We start from the raw sequence: 14,203 nt of genomic DNA, 5'->3' as shown, positions 1-14,203 counted from the left end.
CCTATCATGGCCGCAAATGTGAAATCTATGATGGGAGGGAAGAGAGCAACTAAGGATATCTCTTCTATTTATCGTACTGAATTTATGTCTATAGATGTTTGCAGAAAAGCATGTAAGCTATGGAAACAATAATACTTGAACTATTACCTAAGAAATTTAGGGTACCTGGTATTTACCCCTTAGGACTACAATTAATACCTTTATAACAGAAATTTGTACATTTGTGTGGGATAAAATTAACATTTGTTTTCCCTCTTTCTCCCTACTCTTTTCCCGTATTTTCCCCGCTGTAGATCTTTGTTTGGGAGCAGAATCTTGAACAGTTCCAAATGGACCTGTTTCGCTACCGCTGTTACTTAGCCAGCCTCCAAGGTGGGGAACTGCCCAACCCTAAAAGGCTACTTGCCTTTGCAAGCCGTCCGACGAAAGTGTCAATGGGCCGCCTTGGAATCTTTTCTGTATCATCTTTTCATGCGCTGGTGAGTAGAAGCTGATGTATTTTTGAAAAATATTCATCTTGACTATTAATCCTGAACCCGACTTGACAAGAGTCTCTGAAGTAGTTTTCTAGTTTACTGCTCTGTGTGGATTTCTGATATGTCCTCCCTTGGTCACGGATGCAAATCTTCACTTGAATCTATTCTGACATTTATTACTTAAGCCTCTCTTGATGGGCCCTTAATTATTGTGCAAAGAAAATATGAAAGGTATTACCTTAAGAGATCTTTGCATGTGGTGCTTGTGGATAACTCATGTCATTTTTAGGCAGTGTCATGTTTTTAACCCCAATACGTACTTTTTATATCTACCTCATGGAAATGGTAAGTGGAAAGCTCGTTCTCTCATACATACATGTGTTTTTTCTCTCTCTCACTTGCCCACGTGAAAACACATACACCATATATTGAACATAGAGCTCTTTGGAAATCTTCCTTTTCACTTTATTTTTTACTATGGTTTTGGTGACCGTAAATAACTGAGGCATTTGAAGAAGGCCATGACCTTCTGTGTTTATCAGCCCAACATATGTAGTTGCTCGGAGAAGAGAATTTTCATCTGACCTCCAGAGTGGCAGGTTGTGTAGTTGTATGTTTGCAATCTGTAATTTCATGTACACGCTAAATTGCTAACAGCTTTATGTACTTTGGGCCCCTTTCTTCTCAAAAATTGCTATGCGAGTAACATGGTTTTAGCCCATCCAAATCAACACCCACTTAAAATGTACTGCACCTTAGCCATTTGCTGTGAAATTAAATGTTAAGTCCTAGGTTCCAGAAACCGCCTTGAAGAACCTTAGCTGTGCTGCTCTTGGCTTGCCGTGTCAGCTGTACCCTTCAATTGAATTCAGAGCTGTAATTCAGTCAGAGCCGTTTGTATTCTTTATAAATAGATTAGCATCATCATTCAGATAATTGGGGCAGATTTACATTTTTAAAGAAGTCTTAAACAAATTTCTGGAGTTATTAAAACTGGCATCCCGATTTGTTCTACTAATTACAGCTCAGCTCTTGGTCTCCCTGGCTACCACCTCTCCGTATAGCTATTAAGTCCTGTTTTTTTAGTAGGCATGGATCAAAGTGCTGTGATGAATAAATCTGGCAGTTTTCAGTTTGTGGCTCTCGGTCTGTCTCTGTGAGACCTGGACACCACTTTGTAACTTAGCCAAATCTCAGTTTGCCTGTTCTGCAAAAATACTGGGATAAAAATTCTTGTTTACCACACTGAGAATGTCGTAAATTGAGGGAGCATTTTTATTAGGGAAGCTTATGATACCCATGATGTGGCATCAGTATTAATACTAAATCCCAAGCTATCCAGAAGGCTCTTTCCTTCTCCTGGGCTTGGAAGACTTTGGAGAAAATAATTTTGCTGTCTACCTAAAACTTCTATGCCTTTATTATTTTCTTCAAAGCCATTGGAGCTAACCTCTCAGAGACGGGGAAGTAGAAGCCACTGAATTACCCTTCCATAATTTATCTCCAGACCTTCTAATTTCCTCTGTCTCAGTATCTGTGATTTGCATGTACTTTTCTTTTGATGGGCAGGCTATTAAAATCTGACCAGCAGAAGATGGGGGTGGGAGGGTTAGTAACTCTTTTAGGTTTATTTGGTCAGTGATTTTGAAGGAGAATATTTAGTTCCATATGTACCACTCTCTGTTCCTTTGTTCTTTTTTTTCTTTTTCTTTTTCTTTTTTTTTGCTAGCTGCAGCAGTGACATGGCTCTGGGTGTGTATATGTCCTTGCAAACTTCTCTTTTCCATGAGAGGTTTCAATCAGACAGAACAAGTTAAGCAAGCCTGTTGGGTATCTCTTCCTGTTTGTTGCTCTATCTCCTATGGAAGATCCTGGGCAGGGAATTTTTACTGTCTGATTTATTGGATACTTATTTTTTCCTTCTTTCCTTGTCATTTGACCCCAGGGAATTTTTTTCTCCTTGGGGTTGAGACATTCTTCAATTTAGCCTTTGTCCAGACTTTTTTTTTTTTTTCTTCTATTAAGTGGGGAGCATGGGAGGAGGAGGTGTGAGGGCAACAGGGCTAGAGGAGGAGATTTGAGCTACACTTTAAGTACCGTTCACCAGGAGGGCTTCCCATCATGCTCAGTGATTTTCAGTAATTAACTGAAGGGTCCCCGCTGTACTCTTTGAAAGAAGGTTATCATTGTTCTTGTTTGCACAGATGAGCAGAATGATAGAGTAATCAGGTTCCGGCCACAAAGAGAGGCATTGTCTGGGCCAGGATCATTGAGAAACTCTTGAGCTCTTGTCCAGCAGTTCTTTTGCCAGCTTTTTTTCCTCTTCCTCTAAATCCCTTTGCTCATTTTGAGTCATTATTGTCTTGGGAGCAGCAGTAACTTTTGCAGTTTACAAGGCCCCCAACAGTTTAGAGTAGTTACTGTAAGAACTTTAAATAAACAGTCCATTTGTTAAACAGACTAAACTAACTGGTCAGCTGGTAACTGAGAGTATTTATGGTTGTTTGCCTTTCTCTTCTGGACTGTGTTTTTCTAAAATTATACACGAAAGAGTTACTGTTTAATTGTCGTGACTGTGGTATGCAGGATATCTGCTTCTGCTTTTCCGTGTTTGTTTATTTATTCATTCAGTCAACAAATAAATGTGAGTGCCTGGCATATGTCCGTTACTATCCTCTGATTAGGGTTATAGCAGCGAACGACTCCAGAGTTCTTGTCCTATTGGAGCCTATCTTCTTGTGGGAGAGATGATAATAAAGAAGTAAACAATCAGGCAAACACAAGAAGTTCAGATACTGATGTGTGCTGTGACACACACACACACACACACACACACACACACACACACACACAGAGTCAACCCTTTGTTTCCACGGGTTCTGCATCTGGGGATTCAACCAGCCATGGATTGAAAATACTCAAAAAAATAAATTACAAAAAGTTCCAAAAAGCAAAACTTGAATTTGCCCAACTATTTACATAATATTTACACTGTCCTTACAACTATTTATATAGATTTACATAGTATTAGGTATTATAAGTAACCTAGAGATGATTTAAAGTACACAGGACATTGTTATGTAGGTTATACGTAAATGCTGTGCCATTTTATATAAGGGACTTGACGATGGGAGGATTTTGGTATCTTCGGGGGTCCTGGAACCAATTCCCCATGGATACTGAGGGACAGATGTGTGTGGGTATGTGTGTGTATCTGCCTACATGTACGTGTATATGTATCTATAAATATTAGACCGCATGTCTATTTTTTTTCTAGAATTTTTAGCTTTAATACCATTTATACAGTGGTTCTTAGCATCATTTTGTGGCAATTAACTGATATTGGCATAGTTATGTGAACATCTATGTATGTCAACACATTATCATTTATTCCTTTTATAACCTTTGTTTACCTTTAGCTTAGAAAATGATGAAAATAGAGAAGAGAAAATGTTTACATATTTAACGTAAACACGTGCCCTTTGTTGATTTTGTTCCCCACAACACCTTGAGTGTAATAGTGGGTTAGAACTCTTTCTGGGAGCACTTTCCCACCATTGTCTCGAGTACCACATTTTCACATACCCTGATCGGGGTTTTCTTATGTGCTAAGCTGAGAAAATACAAGACCTCTCAGCTCCCTCCTCTTTTTTGTTTGGGACCAAAACTTTCCCCTAATACCCTCATAGAGAAACTGTTTTGATTCCTGGTTTTGATAGATGTGGGGGGTCTTTGCCAATCTACTCATGGGGCTTCCAGGGTGTTTACCCTGTCAGTACTGAAAACCCCAGAAGGGTGTGCCTTGTAACCAACGTGCTGACTGCTGGGGGGGGGGGGTCCCCTGTGTTACCCAACAGTATTCATCCCTGAGAATGCTGCCAGTTGGCAGCCGCCACACTGGGAGTTGACCGTGTGGGAATCTATGACAAGTGGGTTCCGAGATATATACCTCCAGTGACAAAGAGCAGGCGGGGAAGTTTCAAGTTTAACTCGCAGTACCTCCTGACACTCCCTCTTTTGAAAGGAGAGCCCATGGGTGGCCTATTGAGACCTCCTAGCGGAAGTTCCCTCAAGTTTCTGGGACTTTGCTTACAACCTGTAGTATAAAGTTCAAGGCTGAAGGATTGCCTGGGAAGACGCTGTGGAGTCCTCATAGAGATCCTGCATATGCCTGAGTGGCGATCACAGTGGCAGATTTAGATTTGGCATGTTCCCTTCTGCAATATTGAACTATTTATCTGGGTCGCTGACAACCTTGCAAATATCTCAACAGAGTTTAGCTTCCTTTTTTAAAAAAAATACAATTTTTTTTCCGAAGTTAGAATTTGTTTTAATAAAAAGATGCATACCATATTTTAAGTGAAAATGACAGAATTGCCAAATACGATCAGTACATTCCCATTTTTGTAAAACGATTATATAGATATTTGCTTGGAAATAAAGTCTCGAAGGTTGTAAGCAAGAAATTAATAGTGGTAGTTTTCATGTTTCGGGGAAGGAGGAAAGTGAAGGATAACGGAAAACCCCCTCCTTTCGAGGACCATTTCTGGAAATTACAAACACAGTAAGTCCCCTACATACAAACGACTTCTGTTCCAAGAGTGCATTCGCAAGTCCAATTTGTTTGGAAGTCCAACGAAGTTAGCCTAGGTACCCAACTAACACGATTGGCTGTATAGCACTGTACAGTAATAGGTTTATAATACTTTTCACACAAATAATGCATAAAAAACAAACACAAAAAATAAAGAAAACATTGTTAACCTTACAGTACAGTACCTCAAAAAGTATAGTAGTACAGCACAACAGCTGGCATCCAGGGGCTGGCATCGAGTGAACAGGCAAGAAGAGTTACGACTGGAGGAGGGAGAGGAGGTGGGAGATGGTAGCGCTGAAGGATCCTCAGCAACAGGAGACGGAGGACAAGCTGCAATTTCACTCACGCCTGACGTTGATGGCTCAGGTCCTGGTTCCTCGCTGGAACCAGATGCACGTTCGCATCTTTGAAAGTTCGCAACTTGAAGGTTCATATATAGGGGACTTAGTGTAACCCTTCTACTTCCCCTTGACCAGAACTTCATCACAAGCCCATGCCCTGCTACAAGGAAAATAAGTCCACTTCGGTCAGCCAGATGGTCAGCTATATTTGGGGTTTCTCTAAGGCAGAAGGGACATTGATATTGGGGGACAGCTATCGCTTGCCTAATAAGGAAAGTGATTTTATGTAATTCTGAGAAAACTAAGTAGAAGAGATTGGTAAATTTAGATTCAATATGGAATCACAGGAACCAAAATGTGCTGTCTTCACTATTTTTGCTGACACTCAGCCATCATTTTTTGTTAGAGTGAAGAAACAACTCTGTACCATTTGGAGAGAATCTCGAGAAAGTATGGTTAGCTTAACTTGATGCTGGAGTTCAGGGATGTGACCAGAAGGATATCTAATTCTTGGAAACCTAGCATACATTCCATTACTATTTTACGTATTTTTACTGATGTTTTCAGACAGTGATTGAGTTTGCCAACCTTTCGTTTATATTTTGAATCTAGGAAGGGCCCTCAAAGCCCCTATATGTGTAAGTCATGGATGAAATGCTTTGGGTGGTGGGGTCAGGGTTGGCTGGCATGAGGGGGAAGGGGCTTTTGGAGGGGTGGGACTTAGAGGGGGGCTCGGGGAACAGGTGAGTGGTCTTGACACATCTCTTGCTGATGTCCCCTCTTGCCTTCCCTCAGGTGGCCGCTCGCACTGGTGAAACTGGAGTCAGAAGACGTACTCAGGCCATGTCCAGATCTGCCAGCAAGAGAAGGAGCAGGTTTTCTTCTCTTTGGGGTCTGGACACTACCTCCAAAAAGAAGCAGGGACGCCCAAGCATCAGTCAGGTAGGTTCCAGGGTGGATGAGAAAGCAAGCGTAGATCGCTTCCACGGACACCTCACTTTGGGGTGTGCATTGTTCCTTGATTGATACTGTTATATCACATCAACTAGCTGACACAAAGAAGTTAGTTGTGCTAGATGCTTTTTTTTTTTTTTTTTTTTTTTTTTGCGGTACGCTGGCCTCTCACTGTCCGGACACGCAGGCTCAGCGGCCATGGCTCACGGGCCCAGCCGCTCTGCGGCATGTGGGATCTTCCCGGACCACGGCACGAACCCGCGTCCCCTGCATCGGCAGGCGGACTCTCAACCACTGTGCCACCAGGGAAGCCCCTAGATGCTTTAAATAGATAACGTATACCCATAACATTGAACTCTGCTATTAGTCTATCACCAAGCTCCAGTCTCCCACCTGCAACCTTTCCAAACCCTGGGTAATTACAGAGGTACTGAAAGTGCACTTCTTCCTGAGTTTTCAGAAGAAAAGCAGGGCTTGATGATGAAGCCAAGTGGGCACCTGAGCGGTCTTTTAAGCTGCCTCTGGCACTGGATCAAAGGCAGCCTCCAGGGAAATCTGATTGTTTCTTTGCCCTTGACTTTTGGGGGTTGACATTAAATGGGCAGTTCTTCTGCCTACTTACATCAGGAACCAGGAATCCGAGAGCGCTCACTCACCACTGTGACTCCCTTCTACTACCCAGGTGCCAGGGCTTGAAGGGGACCTGCCTCAGTGCATCCTGAATGGCACCACCTAGGGTGCTGCATCACTGGGCCTCTGTTAACCAAATGCTCTGGCCTCATTACTTGGACTTTTTTACTAGCTAAGTCCACTTTCCTGCGGGAGTTACTTCTGGGAAACTCTCCATTGTCATTGTCATCCGCCTTCTTTGGCTTTGAAAAACAAGTGGCTCCAGAGCTGCTTCAGATTTTAAGAACTGGAAGAACATAGGTATTTGTCTTTCAGGAGAAGGAGGATGTCCAGTCCGTGAGCCGTAGAGGCACTGAGCATTTGAGGTCATGACTGGGATTGCCAATTTGACCTATTCACTCTGAGCCCGTAGGCAAAGTGAGAATTCCATTGACTGACTCAATAAAAAAAATCTCATTATTTATTCGACCAGTTCAGCCATTAGTTTACTTAAGAACTGACATTTAAAAAATAAATTAATCGTGAAAGCTGATGTATCACGTCCTTAGCTGACCACCACACTCATTGTTTCCACCTGGAGTGTCTGGACCCTTGGTGGACCTTGCAGGGGACCAGATGAGCAGATGGGAAGAGGCTGAGCATTCCTGCAGTTTGTTCTCTGGTCTTTGGGGAGAGTAGAGCATCATCAAGTTTGCCACCTGGGGTTTTGCTTCTGTGTAAATCCGAAGAAGAAACTGTTGGGAGGAAAGTCAATATTTCTTCGGAAAAACCGCACGAGACTTGATGGCTCTTGATCAAACCTGCAAAAGGGTGGCATTAACAATCAGCATTTCCCCCCTTGTTTCAGGAGGTGGTGGTGTCATTTTGTGTGCATCGTTCGGCATTGCAGGTGACTCAGACGGACACTGTAAATATACGTCAGGGTTCGCAGCTGGAAGTTTGGGTCGTATTTCTTTTCTATTGAAAGCCTTAGTTCACTTGCGTGCTTCTACCTTATGGGTGCCCACTTATGTTACAGTCCATTGCTGCTGAAACATATGCCTGAATTTAAATGAATCCAAGAGAATGTTTTAACTTTTTCTTTTAATCAAAGGACCATGTAATGTCTTACAAACAATTCTTGTTATTCTCTCTTCCAGTAAGAGTTTAAAAAAACCTCTTACTTAGCCGTAAGTATACCAATAGAAAGTTACTTGTTAATTTAGTACTTTGAAATGGATAAAAATTGTATGTTTCTATATATCTCATTTGCATTGGAGCAAAGACTTTTTCTTAACCATGTATATTATACCGACCGTACACAGTCGGTTGAGAGCAAACATATGAAATTTTCCCATGTGTTTAGGTTTTAACTACCTAGTGGCATTGGTACCCTGATGTGATTTTAGTCATATCTTTAAGTTAGCAGGATTCATTAAATTTCAAAGGATAGACAAGTTTCTATTTTTTAAATAAGAAACTTTTCCTTGGTGTATGGTAATATAATTATAAACATATGTTCTCAGGTTCTGAGGTAAAAAGTAAACTAATTATTATTGATAAATTTCTGGTTAGGGCTGTGATGCTGTAGCTGAAATTCTTCACTGTGAATGAAGCTGGTTCATTGCATTTGCAGGTTTATTTTCTTTAAATTTAGATGAATTATCCATATCTAAAGCCAATTTAAAAAAATTGTCCAAGACGTGGGAAGTGATCTGTTATAATGGAGGGATGTTTTTCATGGTCTTTTAGCTAGTAAATTATTTTACCTACTTCAGGATTTGATGTAAGAGTATCTGAAACTTCTGTAATGTTTTCTAATAGTCAGGCCTGTTTTCCATCCCCCTTCTCATGCTTCATTTGCCCTTTTGCCCAAATTTCTCTTTAAGATGATACTTTTGTGTACGCAGGTGTTCGGTGAGGGAACTGAGGCTGTAAAGAAATCTTTAGAGGGAATATTTGATGACACTGTTCCAGATGGCAAGGTAAAAACAAACACATGTTCCTTTTCTAAAAGTACCACAAATACATCAACATTACACAATGCAGTGGTTTCTTGGGATCCTAAGATTAAGTATACTCAGTATTAAAAACTGAAATGGTCGGTCCTTTAAAATTATGTAACAGGTCGAGAAGAGATGGAAAACTTGATAACAGTAAGAATATTCTCCTACTGACGTAACATTTTCAATAGCTATCATTTGAATGTTGAAGTTTCCATGTAGAATATAAAAAAATTGTGGGGTACTGGGTAGCAGAGTATTTTATGCCATTGTTAATTCTTCTCATATACAACTTTCTTCTTAAGAGGTGAGTTCTTACTGCCCTCCCTCTCTACCCACACATGCTGCTTTTTTCCTTCAATTAATTTCAAAGAACTGTTCTGACAGTTCGTTCTTTAAAAACAAAATGCACTTGCCTCCCAAGACAAGCATTTGATTAAAGATCCCCAGACTTGATTCAACCTTGTGCTCAGATTTAAAAGGGTCTTTCAAACTGCTCTGATTGAAAGCCCATAAAGAATATTGATTTTTTTTTTCTAGGCCACTTTTTTTCAGCCTCTAAATAAATGGACATTCCTCGTTTTAAAGCCCCTAATGATGATACAAGCGGCCTCTTGGCTGGGGGCAGTGGGGGGATTCTGGTGTTGATAATGGGACCTTGGTATGATCCTCTGGTTCTTGGACTCAGAATCAATATGACAGAGTTCAGCTCTCGGTTGCCATGCAGCCAAGCAATGGCTTGCCCCTCGTTCTAGATGGAGCTGAGCCTCCAAAAGCAGAGTGTAGTAGGGGAGTTCTGGCTGTTGGGGGGAGGGGGGATAAGAGTGGCCGTGGACACGCCTTTTCTCCCTTGGATACCTAAACTACTCCTGGATTATGTCATCGTGGATATAAAGGCTGCTGTCCTTGGAAATACCCATCCGTAGCACTCTCTCTGAGCATCTGTCTGTTTCTGATGAAATTAAATTGCTGTTCTTATGTGCAGTCCAGGCATAGATGTTTTTGATGTTCATGCAGTCATTTCTGAAGTTAGCTAATTCATCTTGCATACCATTATTAGTGCACTTTTAATTTTCCCCAGGCACACAGATCCTGGAAGCTGCAGAAGTTGTTCCAATAGATTTCTGTGTCGCTTTTTTGTTTTTCCAAGATACCCCTTTATCCTCCTCCTTGGCTGGAATGCCTTGTTCTCAAAGAGAAGGTTAGATGCAAAACTTGGGCTGATGTAGTGCCAAGGGCAGTTATTTTAGGTGGCATGTAAGGACGGAATGGGAAGATTCCGATGATAGTTAATGGGATTTGGGCAAGTTGATTGCGTTCTGACAATTCCTTCCCCGGGGTTCAGTTTATCTATGAAAGCCACACCATTCAAAGGCAGAGCTGAAATTGTCTTCTCAATTGAATTTAGTTTAGTAGCCTTTACAAAAAGGTTTTCCCCATTCTGGGATCTGTTCTTTTTACATATGGAAGTTGTTATGTTACTACTTCTCAGCCTTCGTTTGGAAGCTTGTTTCTTCTTATAATTTGCTGGTAATGCCAAATGTTCAGTAATCTGTAGATATGTATTTACCAATCCGTGGCCTGGATGTAAACCACATATTGAGCACCAGTATTATTTTTCCATTGCTAGAATCTAATGGAATGATTTCTCTGCTTATTTCAGAGAGATTAGGCTCCTAATATTTCATCAATCTATGGAGTGTTTTTAGCTTTAGCTGTTTAGCTGACTTAGATATAACCCAGCTGCTGAAGGGTATACATAGGACACGGCTCCTCCCACCCTTAGAAACTTGGTGCTACTCCCTGATGTAGAGGATGGAGTGATGGCAACAGCCTAAGAAGGCCAGAAAGCTCGTCTTTGAAGTTCTCTAAGCCTCATCTGGGAAATGAGGCTGTCTCTCTCCCAGAGTCACATCAGATGTCGAATGTGAGCACACAAACGATGCTGCTGGTCAGTAGGTAATGCTAGAACGTCATCTTTTCTTTAAAAAGTTCTTTGCAGCCTCGTGGTTGCCTTTGAAACATATAGCTCACATGGTAGATGGGCTTTGCTGGAGGAATCACAGCTCTAAATTTAAATGGGTTTGTGGAAGAAATCATGGCAATGAAGCCGAACCTAATGGATAGCCCATTTCTTTCTTTCTTTTTTTTTTTTTTTTTCCATTTCTTTCTTTCTTCCAATTTTGAAACCCACTCAATCATGCAATGCCCACCCGTGGATGCCGTGGATCAAGTGCAAGGTCTGTCTCTCTTCTGAGACATCTTTCCTACCTCCAGGAAGCTCCTTTCTCTATAATTTCTTCTTTTCTCGGGGGAGCTCTCTGTCCTTCACCACTGCCACCACTTCTGCCCTGGGCCCTTTTCATTGGAGTGGATAATTCCTGTGTGCCATCTGGGGATCTAGATCTTGAGAGACTAACTTGCTGCTCTGCTAACTTTGTTTCTTATCGTAGAGGGAGAAAGAAATGGTCTTACCCAGCGTCCACCAGCACAACCCTGACTGTGACATTTGGGTCCACGAGTATTTCACTCCGTCCTGGTTCTGTCTGCCAAATAATAAGCCAGTTCTGACAGCCGTCCGGCCAGGGGACACGGCCCGGGACACCCTGGAGCTGATCTGCAAGGTATGAGGTTACTTGGGGTTGCTTTCTTGAGAAGAACAGAATGCAGTGGAGGAATCCATGAACACTCAGAAGCGTGTGGCAGGGGAGGGGACTTTCAAGAACATCTCCATTTCATTTCAGAGCAGCTTTGGATTTCTTTGTGATAATATGCATAATAAACGGAAGTGAATTCTTCAGCGCTGGGAGGAGAGGGATTCTTTTAAGGAGCCTCTTTCAACATGTGTACTTGATAGATTTGTGATAAGCATCTTACATGCTCATTGCACAAGTGTTAGAGAATTCAGGTAAAGGACAAAGCAGAAAATTAAGGCACCCTTACTTTACAATTCAGAGATCACCTCAGTGAACACTTTGGCATCACGTTATGTGCACTATTTGTAACCTGCTCTTTTGACAGTAACTCATACACGGGCATCTTTAGGGTAGGGAAAAACTGAAGTAATAAATATAAATTTGACCTCCATGATGAGAAATTCCTCTTCCTAGGAACACACAATTAGCCTCTTTTGTTTTTTAGAGACAAATGATTGAGCTCACTTCCTTTGTTTTTACCTTACGCTGTAGAAACTTCTTGATCTTTTTCAAGGTAATCCCTGTTTCTTTTTTTTTTTTTTTCCTCCCTGAAGGACAGCTGGATGAATTGGATTGCCTTGAGTGAGGGAAGGGAAAGAGGAAAGAAAGGAGCTTTCCTAACATGCCTGCTTTTCTTTTACATAATTAATAGCATTAATAGTCTTATTTAGTAGTCATATCAAGTCTGGGCAAGAACGATACGTCCCCATTGAACAGATGGAGAAGACGAGGCTCAGAGAGCCTTAGTTCCTTGCCTGAGTTCGCATCACAGTCATAATCACTTGCAAAGGAGGTTTTGAATCCATATCTGGCTGCTCCAAACTTAGATGTATCCCTTTGTGCCAAGTGGATGGTCACAAGAAGTGTCAGGAGTCAGGAAGGATGGTCCGTAAGGGGTGGAAGAATCTAGAATATATTCTTAGGAGAGTGAAATGGTCTTCTCTGAGGCCCCTAAAGGGAAAGGGGAAACCTTTTCTGTCATCATTCAACACAGTGGTTTATAAATGTGGAATAACTTTCACTACCTCAGTTCTATAATTCTGCAATCAGCAATTTTTGTACTTAAAAAAATAAATCACTAGGGCTTTGATAAAGGAAAAATATGGCTTCATATGAAGGAGAAATGGAACACTCTGGCTCAGATAAGCCTGTTGGATCGTCTTCTGTGGAGGAAAAGTAGAAGGACCATTTGTTTCAGGACAAAGCTACAATCAGCTCCCACATGGGTGTTAAAAATAAATGATGCACTCTTGCATGCTTTGACTCCTTCAAGTACGCGAATTCTAGCTTTTTAAAGATAATGGTATTTCTGTTCACATTTTTCATTTTAATTACTTAACAAAATTGGTCTATTGAGGATTTCTGCATTCCTTTATTTATAGATTAGCACGATTCTTCAGAGACCCATTAATATTCTGCAGAGCTGTGGGAATTATTCTCAGAACTGCAGCTGAAGGTGTCAGAAGTAGGACTCTGGGCTTTTTGTATAAGCCAAACTCTGGAGGGTCCTTCCAAGGAGTTGCATTGCTTTGGAGCCTGCTGTGTACATTGGCTTTAGACTCCATCAGATATCAGAGGGTAGGTCAGAGTTTAGCCATAAACATTGATTGGTGGAAAATTGAATAGTGAGTGGGGAAAATAGTGATTTTTAGGTACTTCTCAAGCTTTTGCTTTGATAGAAACTGAGGGAATCAGGGAGGAATAATACTGTCGTGGCAACTTAGAGACCATCTTTAGATAATGAGTTAGACCAGTTCCCCTATAAAGGGTTTATTTCTGTCACTTGACAGGGTTTTTAATGGCATCATTACGACACACATGCCTTTCTCTAACAAGAGAAGGTCATCCCACTCAGTTTTTCCTGAATCCTCAGGTTTTTTCCCCCCAAAACATAGAAAAAAATAAGGTGTGGAACAAGCTTACATCTCTTGAGTTTAAAAACAGAAAAATTTTGTGTGCACTTTAAGAAACTGATGGTCTCCAGAAAAGCACCTGTGTAGGATAAATTATATAGTGTGCTTGGAGCCAGGTACCTTCTAAAGCTTGCTGCTTCCTCGGAAAACACTTTATTGTAATGAGTGGAGCCGATTTTATTCTTCAGAGGGAAAGAGATAATGGGGAAAACAGTGCCACATGTTATTAATGATCTGATTAATGTTGAGTGATTTCTCTTTTCTCTTGGAGGAGGGACTGAAAACAACGGTGATTGTCGGAATGTCTGTCTTTTATTTCTTTATTGTCGTTCTCAACTTTGGTGGTGGGTGCTTTCTCTAATATTTAATAATCAATCTTTTTCTTCTGTCTCTTGCATTCAGCCATTCTCTTTCCTATTCTGTCTGATCCACATCATTTCACATCAGTTTGTCATCTGCCATCCGAGCACCAGTCAAGTTCTGGTACAGTAACTGTTTCAAGATCTACATTTCATGTGCAATTCATGTTGTGAGTGTTATGAAAGGAATGTTGCTAAATATAGCAGGTAACCGTGTTAGCCTATGGGTTGTGGACATGTTCTGATCATTGCGAT

At 41.2% G+C, this 14,203-nt stretch overlaps 1 protein-coding gene across 3 annotated transcripts in view; it reads left to right on the top strand.

Annotated features, from left to right (window-relative positions):
* The window catches only part of TIAM1 (TIAM Rac1 associated GEF 1), a 206,308-nt gene that overhangs the window by 111,675 nt on the left and 80,430 nt on the right, over window positions 1-14,203 (top strand). For 2 of the 3 annotated variants that reach the window (XM_032631279.1, XM_032631280.1), the window contains exons 7-11: window positions 294-479; window positions 6,210-6,356; window positions 7,846-7,887; window positions 8,888-8,962; window positions 11,434-11,604. In XM_032631279.1, coding sequence (XP_032487170.1) covers window positions 294-479; window positions 6,210-6,356; window positions 7,846-7,887; window positions 8,888-8,962; window positions 11,434-11,604 — 621 coding nt within the window. The remainder of the gene's footprint in view (window positions 1-293; window positions 480-6,209; window positions 6,357-7,845; window positions 7,888-8,887; window positions 8,963-11,433; window positions 11,605-14,203) is intronic. The other variant, XM_032631281.1, reaches the window with a different exon arrangement.

Source organism: Phocoena sinus, chromosome 4, assembly GCF_008692025.1.
Source record: "Phocoena sinus isolate mPhoSin1 chromosome 4, mPhoSin1.pri, whole genome shotgun sequence".
NCBI classification, from domain to species: domain Eukaryota; kingdom Metazoa; phylum Chordata; class Mammalia; order Artiodactyla; family Phocoenidae; genus Phocoena; species Phocoena sinus.
Note: the sequence above shows the minus strand (reverse complement) of the source record. Positions and strands in the feature narration are given on the sequence as shown.